The 8,742-nt window shown below is 51.0% G+C and overlaps 1 protein-coding gene across 13 annotated transcripts in view; it reads right to left on the bottom strand.

Annotated features, from left to right (window-relative positions):
* Positions 1–5: 5 nt before the first annotated feature.
* Positions 6–8,742, bottom strand: part of MTMR3 (myotubularin related protein 3) — an 83,042-nt gene continuing 74,305 nt past the window's right edge. For 9 of the 13 annotated variants that reach the window (XM_065033925.1, XM_065033924.1, XM_065033922.1 and 6 more), the window contains 4 exons: positions 6,841–6,951; positions 6,260–6,348; positions 4,876–4,902; positions 6–2,287 (listed from right to left, as the gene is read on the bottom strand). In XM_065033925.1, the coding sequence (XP_064889997.1) occupies positions 2,116–2,287; positions 4,876–4,902; positions 6,260–6,348; positions 6,841–6,951 (399 nt within the window). In that variant the 3' untranslated portion in view covers positions 6–2,115. The remainder of the gene's footprint in view (positions 2,288–4,875; positions 4,903–6,259; positions 6,349–6,840; positions 6,952–8,742) is intronic. The other 4 variants (XM_065033932.1, XM_065033931.1, XM_065033930.1 and 1 more) reach the window with 3 other exon arrangements.

Below are 8,742 nucleotides of genomic sequence, written 5' to 3'. Positions count from 1 at the left end.
AATGCTCCCATGCAAAAGTCTAAACTTTATTCACTTTTATTTATATATTTAACAATTCTAAAGTATTTACTTCTCGCTTTGACAAAAATGAAAAATATAGGAGCACTTTACTCTCTTTAGGAGAGACGGGTTATATACACAGCTATGGAGAGATACTGGTTCCTCCTTTACATACAAAGAAAAATAATATTAATAAAAAAGTGCTTCATCGATCAAAAAAAGACTAAGAGCTGCAAGCATTTATTCACACTGTACATCACAGACCCCAAAACCCGTATCGTAACCTCTTGGCACCTGTCACTAGGAACTGCAGAATCTTAGACTTATTTTTGACTATTTGCACCACAAACCCCGCGGTCCGTGCGCGGAACCGCCCCCCGTCAGCCCCCATCGCCCCCCGACCCTCCTGCTCCGGCCGCCCCCGCCGACACCGACAGCAACACCCGCAGCTCCGGCCGCACGCTCGCTGCTCCGCGTTAGGAACAAACGGTTCTGGACACAACCCGGCGCTCTCTCTGCTTCTCCCTCCTGATGGTTTGAGGGCATTTCCAGACCCGCAAGCAGGGGAGGCCCCGAGATGTGTCCCCAGAGCCCCTTCCCGTGGGACAGGGGCTGTTCCGCTCAACCCCTCCCGGACATTCCATTTTGTCTTGTGACTCTTCGGCAGCGTAATGATCCTCGCAAAGGGTGCAGGAAGTTCCAAGTCAAAACTAAAACACCTTGACGTTTCCCTGTCAGACCTAATAAATATTCGGAGATGGTTTTCTCTGTGTGATACTCGCTTTGGGTGATGCGATGGGACATTCCGAGGAAGGGCAGTGCTCCTTTCCCAAGGTTTCTTAGATTGTGAGCTTTTGGATCTGGAGGTCTCCGATTCTCCAGCAGGATTGTTGGGAATATCACACGAGAAGCTGGAACGTTGTCTGCGACACAGGATCTCTGTTTCCTCCTCGCCAACTTGCGCTAAGCAGGCTCTATCCAAAAGGGGCCCAGTACCTAACACTCATTTAAAAACATATTCAAGAGATTCACACTTTAATGAGGTGACTTGAAAAGCGACTCAGGTTGGGGCAGGGGGAGAAAGGGGAATCCACGATGTATTTCGGGTCTCTATTAAATCCTCAGACTGGTTTTTCCTATGTGGAGAATCTTGAATAGAGACTGAAAAAGGAGGAGCCGCCCCGGGAGCGACGGGCACCAGCGCGCTCCCCGCACCCGACCCGGCCCCAGCGCCTCACGGCCGCTCGCTCGGTGCTTTGGACAGTCTGTCTGTACGGACCACGACAAGCGCGCTGCTCCAAAAGCAGCTTTGCATCCAGCAAACCCCCCTGCAGATGGCGCATGGACAGAAGTCAGACGTCTTCCACTTTCCCACTCGGTTTTAAATAATGAACTGTGTGCACAGAACTTCAGAGGGAGGCGCCAGCGTGACACCCACCTGCGCTCGGCCGCCTGTTCCGTCCCCTCTCGCCACCCGGCACTCCTGCTCCGCAGCCAGTGCCGTCCCCGTGTCCCCGCTGCAACCGGCCCCCTCGCTGGCGTCTGTGGGGTTCGGAACCCGCCATCGATTCCCCGTCACGCAGCCGGGGTAACTAAGCCCACTCTAAGAACAGAGAGGCAGAGTGCTCTTTTGGGAAGGAGATTCCCATTTCTTCTAGCAGCAACAGGTTCCCAAACAGCAGTTTCTTGTTGGGAAGGAGTGATTGAAAGCACTAGCACTGACGCTAAAGGATTCACGCTTCGCACGCGGGCTGGACTGACTCCCCTCTCCTTTCCTCCGCAGCGGCCTGTCTGCAACAGTTCAGCAGTGGGACAGAAATACAAGAGGGAATCTGGCTCTGGCACCAGCTCCCTGCCCACCTCTACAATCTTCCAGCAAACAAACATATATATATTATTATATATATACACACACGCGCGCAGACACGTACACACAGATAGGACAGAAAGGAAACGGGGAATAGCTGGAAAAGGAGAATCCCACAATCCAGCGGTACGTCCTGGAGCTCTGTGTTTCGTGCCCCCACTTCCAAAGCGCGCGGCCCCCGCATCCTCCTGGCCCCCGCGACCCCGCGTGTCCCTCGGCAGGAGCCGCGGCTGCTCCCGGCTGCGCCTTCAGTTGGAGGTGGCAGTGATGGGCTTCTCCAGTTCGAGGTCAAGGCTGGAGCCGCTGGGGTGCAAGCTGCTGTAGCACGACTTGCACACTCTGCTGGGTTCAAAGAGCTGCTGGCTGGGAACGGGCACCTTCTGGTTACAGCAGCTGGAGCAGAAGACGTTGCCGCAATTCCTTGCATCAGGAACAGGGGAGAAATGGAGAGATTAGAAACAGTTTGGCAAAGTTATCTTAAGATCTAAAATGACACTAGTGACAGTGGTGGGAGGGGGTGGCCGTGGCTCCTCCCCAGTGCCGGGATGAGCCCTGTGCTGCTCCAGCTGCAGACACCAGCACAGAGCAGCCTGCAGTTCACAATTACAGCTCGTTCAACACTTCCAACGAGCAGTGACAGCTCTTCTGTACAACCGTTCTCGTGTCAGACAGGAGGGAACGTGCGCCTCCAGGAGCCAGGGCTGACCTCGGTGCCCATCACCGTCACTGCTACTGCGGGGCACAACCAGAGCCACCGAGGGCCCTTCCTCCGTGAGGACGCGGTAGTTGTGCTCACACTGCTCATCAGCCACGTGTTAGAACAACACTGCACTCTGGGAGGAGACAGGAGTCTCCACTCCTTAGAACCACAGAATCATTTTGGTTGGAAAAGCCCCTCGAGATCGAGTCCAACCATAACCCACCCCTGTCCCTGCCCCATGTCCTGAGAACCTCATGTCCGTCTGTCCAGCCCTCCAGGGTTGGTGACTCCAGCACTGCCCTGGGCAGCCTGTTCCAATGCCCCACAGCCCTTTGGGGAAGAAATTGTTCCCACATCCAACCTCAACCTCCCCTGGTGCAACTTGAGGCCGTTTCCTCTGCTCCTGGCGCTTGTTCCCGGGGAGCAGAGCCCGACCCCCCTGGCTCCAAGCTCCTTTCAGGCAGGTCAGAGATCAGAAGGTCTCCCCTCAGCTCCTGTTCTCCAGCTGAACCCCCAGGTCCCTCAGCCGCTCCATCACACTTGTGCTCCAGCCCCTCACCAGCTCATCCTCTCCTCTGCTCTCTCTCTAGTCCCTCAATATCCTTCACTCTTCTAAAACTGGTCGCTGGTAAGTCCCAGCACAAAGACATTCTCTTCTGTTTCTTTCAAGCGCACTGCTGGGACATTTATGCACGGGACAGATGACAGAAATTAAGCCCAGTTCTGACTGATGCAATCCTCCCGTTGCCCAGCAGTCCCGGCTTCTGCATGAAGCGACCGGCGCCAGCAAGGGTTATGCAAAGCCAGAGCTGGGCCAGCATCTCACGCTCCGGAACAACACAGTGCTGCGTGGCGAGCAGCTCCCCCGCGACCCTGGTGGTGTCAGCTGGCGCAGGCCCCTCGCAGGAGGCAGAGAGAGAATTTCAATCTGGCAAATAATTACCTTATTTTCCTGCAGCTCCTCCCCCAAACCTGCTGCTGCTCCAGCTTCCCTGCGCACCCTGTCCTCCAACCTCATCCCTTTTCACCTGGAGCTCAGAACAGCACTCCAGGGATCTGAATTTTGCAGGTTTACCTCCACGCCTGATGCCCTTTTGATTAACTCTCTGGCATCGGGATTTGGCGTCATTATTTTGCGCTAAAAAAGATTTGCTGCTGCCAAGAGATCGACGGCGAATTCTGCCGACACCCAGCAGCTTTCATTAATCCTTCAAGTGTCAAGAGGCGAGATTTCCAGATGCCGGTCGCTGATGGGGAAGGCGTCGGCAGCGAAATCCCATTTCTCACTTCAATGGGCTCATTTTCTCCGCTCTGCACGGCTCCTGGTCTCGAAGGGGCAAGTGGAGCGCCAGGAGCTGACAGCGCGTGTCTGCAGCGGGTCTGGAGTCTTCTTAAAGACCCTGTTAGAAATTGCTCGCAGAACAAGCAGCCCCGGGAGGCGTGACACAGGAACCCTGTGGACAGGCTCTGCTGCTCAAAGGAGATCAGCCAGCAGAAGCGCTGCGAGTGGACGAGGTCAACAAAGAACCCGAGGGATTAGGACAAGGATCTGTTTGCTGCAGCTCACCAGCTTCCGGGCATATGCTGGGGTTTGTTGTTTTATCCTTCTGTGATAGATAATAGCGTTCTGTGCCTGTTCTCCCTCGAGTTATTAAAGCTCTGAACAACTCACTCTTTCTATTGGGGTGGTCCTCTGCTTCGCTCAATAGATTAATAAGAGATGTCAAAAAACACACTGGAAAAGCGGTCCTGCCCCTCTGAGGGTGACTTAAAATCACGCTACCGACACGTCCTCTTCCCCAGGCACAGCCGTTCACCCATTTGTTGTGACGCTAACCCTCTACACCAGCTCTGCACGACCCGTTACTGCCACAGTATTTTCAGTTCTTCTAAAAGAAGTGGCAGGTCTTTGTCAACACGCTGCACAGCAATATTAGAATTGTTCGATAACAATCCCAAAAATAAAGCAAAAAAGAATCAAAAATAAAAGCAGAACGGCCAAACTGGAAGGACATTCTCTCCTCGGTTAGAAGTGAAGCATTCGCTGTTACTCAAACACACGAATTACTGACGGTGAGTGTTAGTGTGATCCACACCCCGGCTCAAGCTACCAAAGCCAAGTCCTAAACATAGAGAGTGGTCTGTTCATCCAGATCTAAACATCCGACACATCGTGCTCGCCACCCCCAACTTATCACTAGTGATTTCCAGGCAAGTGAGAAACAAAGAGGGGGAAGAGAGCGAGTTAGTGTGGAGAAGTTACCGGGACAGACGGACAGACAGCAGAGGGGCTGTTGGAAATGCTCACCAGATCTGCTCAACACCTTCAGCGGCCCTGCAAGGAGGGGAGAAAGAGCTCAGCGGGGAACGAGCAAAAGAAGCAAATAGTGGCAATGAAGGAAGCCGGTATTTTTATTTTTACGCTGCTCAAGGCCTCACGGTGTGCGGGTTTCACCTCGTTTTCACTCTCAGGTGAGATGTTGAGCAGGCTGCCCCTGACCACTGGGGTTTGGAAACGGTGTTTTAGGGAAATACCCGGTTTTCGTGTTGGTTCCACCACCAGCCGTGCTGTGGACAGCCTGCTCAACCCAGGTGAGACCTGACGAATAAACAAAGGATGATAATACAGGGTATTCTGCTATCAGACTTGGAAGGCTGAGTCAGTGTGAGCTCCTGGCGGTGTTGGGGTGTCCTGCACACCCCACGCAGCTCTGCAGAGCACGGGTGTCACACGCTGGTCAGTGTGACCGCGCTGACACCGCAGAGAAGGACAAAGGAAAAGAGTATTTTTACTCAGAAAGCCCTTCAGATGTGCACAACTGTATGCTTAGTAATTATATTTTTCATCTGAAGGCTTTGCACAAACACGGTGGACAGGAAACAAAACCAAAGACATTGCAGTTCTGCTCGTTCTTCCTGGGTTTGTTTATCACGAAGATTAAATGGGGCAAAATAGAAAATGGACACAAACCAAGCAAGATGTTTATAATTGTCCGCAATAAGCAATGAAGCATCAAAATGTGATAATTGCCATGTATTTAAATGATGATTCTTATGGTTTTCTCATGTCCAGAAACAAGGAATAGGCATTTATTTGAAACAGAACTTAGAAATCTGATATTCTCTGTCTGTACTGAGACTGTGATGGAATCAAAAGGCCTCTGTTGCCCGCGCTGTCTGGTGCAGCCTGGGCTGCCCAGATGTCTGGCAAAGAATAATCCAGAAAACCTCAATTTCACATAGATGTCCTCGTCAGAATCTCTCGTTAGAGAGTGATTGAATGAAAAGGGAAGAAAGGTTAGAGAAGGACAGGAGCAGGTTTACAACCAGAAATGGGAAGAAGGTGCTATTCGTGTATTTGCAGTATTGAAATACTGAATGCTAAGATGCTAAACTAGTATTTTTTATTATTTACACCCTCTTAAAAAGCTAAACAGCCAGCTGCCTGCAAATGCAGCTTGGGGGAAAAAGGCAGGATCTGTCTGGGCTGGAGCAGATACCAAATCTGGCTTTTCAAACAGACCCTGCACGAACTGGAAGTGAACAGGAGAAACTTCTGTCCTTCCAAAGCAGCTCTGTGTGCTCAGCAGCGTCCCCAGCCCCGCCTGGTCTGACACCCACCTTGAGGAGGGAACAGCGCGGCAAAAGGAAGCCCTTTTGTGGTTGAAAAGGGAAGGAGCGGCCCTGGTTACCTGCAGTGGTGCTTCCTGCTGGCCAGCCAGAAGGCGCTGTCGCAGCCGTAGCAGTGCGCGGCCAGGTGGTCGGGGAGCCATCGCGTCACCTGTGGGAAACAGAACCCCAAACGGAGCAATTTTGCAATTAGCGGAAACAAACCCATCTCGTTTGCGCTCACAAACTCAAAGCAAAGCAGCACGAGTGAAGCGCTCGCTCTAAGAGCACAAATTCAATCAAAGACAGAGACCTTTCCTTTGAGAGGAGACGCAACAAGCTCCCCTCAGACAGAAATTAAGTCATAAAATCCAATTCTGTGTTTCTTTTCCACACTTTAAAAGTATCCAGGGCAGGAATATTCACCAAGCAGGTGTCCACCTAAAGCTCCTACAGCTCCCCAGCCCTTCCCCAGCTTCTCCGCGTGGCACAGCGAGCAGAGGGCTCATAGGCACAGGTACCGATTTTAAAGCACGAGAGACGAGTGAAACGCAAGGAGGAGAATTCCCAAGAAGCAGCAGCCGCCCAAAGGCTGGGGGACGATTTGAAGGAGGAAATTCCCGTCCTCCCAGGAGAATGAGTGCGACAGGGATTTAGTCTGTACCTCTGTGTCCTGTTTGTCCACCTGCTCCCAGCTGGCTTCAGAGAAAATCTCTGTGCTGCAGCGAGACAAGCAGTTCTGATCCAGATTGCTTTCCGAGTCGGGTATAGACGTCTGTTGGCAAACAAACACAGCTGAACAGAGCCGTCCCGTGGCCCTACCTCCACCCGAACCAAAACCGGACGGTCGTGGGGAGAAAAGGGTCCCTCCTGCTGACAAAGAGCAGGTTGTGCCTGCGCTGGGAGGGCAAAAAAGCCCCGTGACTCACCCACGTGGCAGCAAAGGCAAAAGCACCTTCATGAAGGGGACTATAAACGCCACATGAAGTGGTTTGTGCAGTGGCGAACTGCAAACAAAAAACAAACCCACGACGCCAACAGGTCGGGTTTTGACCCTGCGATGGGAGGATGATGTGAGGCAGAATGGATTGAAACATCTGGGGTTTGTCGTGTTGGCAATGCTGCGGGATTGACCAAAAAAGCTGCGTTTGGTGGCTCACGGTCGCATTTCCAAGGTTGTTTCATTTCCACAACTAAGACCGGCGATACATTTTGTTGGCAAAAATTCCAGAAAATACAAGGCAAATCACACATGGAAACCTCCCAATTTGAGCCGTATATATTCCATATATATATAGTTTTTTGGGAATAATGCTTCCGTAGTACAGCGTAGCCAGGCAAGAGTTGTACTTTAACTGACTTAAAACTCAGCCAACCCTTAGAATACATGAAAAATAGCAAGAAATCCTGGGTTAACGGCCTTTTGTGCCTGAGGAACGGGCACCCCTGGAGCTCCAGAAGAAACCCCGCTACTCCCGAGCCAAGGCACAAACAGGAGGCAGCGACCAGAGCCCTTAAAAAGGTGAATTTTGTCAAGAACAGCGTGATACGCAGTTTGTGAAGGCCCTTAAGACCCAGAAGTATAATAATTAAGCCAAAGCACTGATTTCTTTCACGGAATCCCAGCTTTTTCCAGCAGCAAACGACTCCCCAAAGGGAACACTCGGTGCTGTTATCGCCAATTTAAATAGCCAAGAAACTGAGTATTTTTTGCAACAAACGTACCTGGGACTATCCAGCACCTCTGCCACTTGTACACAATAGGAAATGAAATAAACTGAAGTTGGAAAGCCCTACTCTTTAAGGGTTGTGCATCTCCTCCCCTTCCCCTCCCCGTCCTTCTCCTCCTCCCCTGCCTGTTGCCCCAAGAGCCTCTCCCCTCTTCATTTCTTTTATTTAACTGATACTGAGTCTTAGAAAACCCAAGTTTTGCAGAAACCCCCAGAGCCGTTTGTTCTCTGCATCAGTGTTGCATTCAAGCAATAAGGCCAGCAAATGTATTTCTTTTGGCTTTTTCTTATTAATCAAGACAGGAGAAGAAATTAGGCAAAACAACAGGTGGGGGAGAAGCAACTTAAAAATCCACCCTAGATGTACAGAGATGTATAGGAACCCTGCTGGCTAGGGAGATCTGCAACTTGGAATTACACTTATTTCTGATTTTAAAGTGTCTTTTGCAACCACAACTACATGGATCATTTAATCGCTACAGCAATTAGCATCCTGCATTTCAATCACACCTCAAGCTTAAGTCTCTACTTTTGTGACTTTGAACGCTTTCAAGTAAAAGCCAAATGGTTTAAAAGCTCTCTTACAATTATTATTTGTTGAGAAAAAACCCTCATTGACATAGGGCTGTCACAAAAGCTCTTAATTTGTTCCAGTTAACGAGCCTTGAGCAGGGCAGCCCTCTGACGGAGGGTCTGAGCTACCAGAGCAGCCACTGCTGCATCTTTCTCACCCCCAGCAAAGCCCCATGAGCTCCTACTCTCCTGTCCCAGCAAATGAAACATGCACAGCCCTAGAAAAATATCTTTGTCTGTATATGAAAGTAACAGGAAGACAA

The sequence above is a fragment of the Columba livia genome, chromosome 17 (genome assembly GCF_036013475.1).
Source record: "Columba livia isolate bColLiv1 breed racing homer chromosome 17, bColLiv1.pat.W.v2, whole genome shotgun sequence".
Taxonomy (NCBI): domain Eukaryota; kingdom Metazoa; phylum Chordata; class Aves; order Columbiformes; family Columbidae; genus Columba; species Columba livia.
This window is presented reverse-complemented; position numbering and strand designations above follow the sequence as displayed.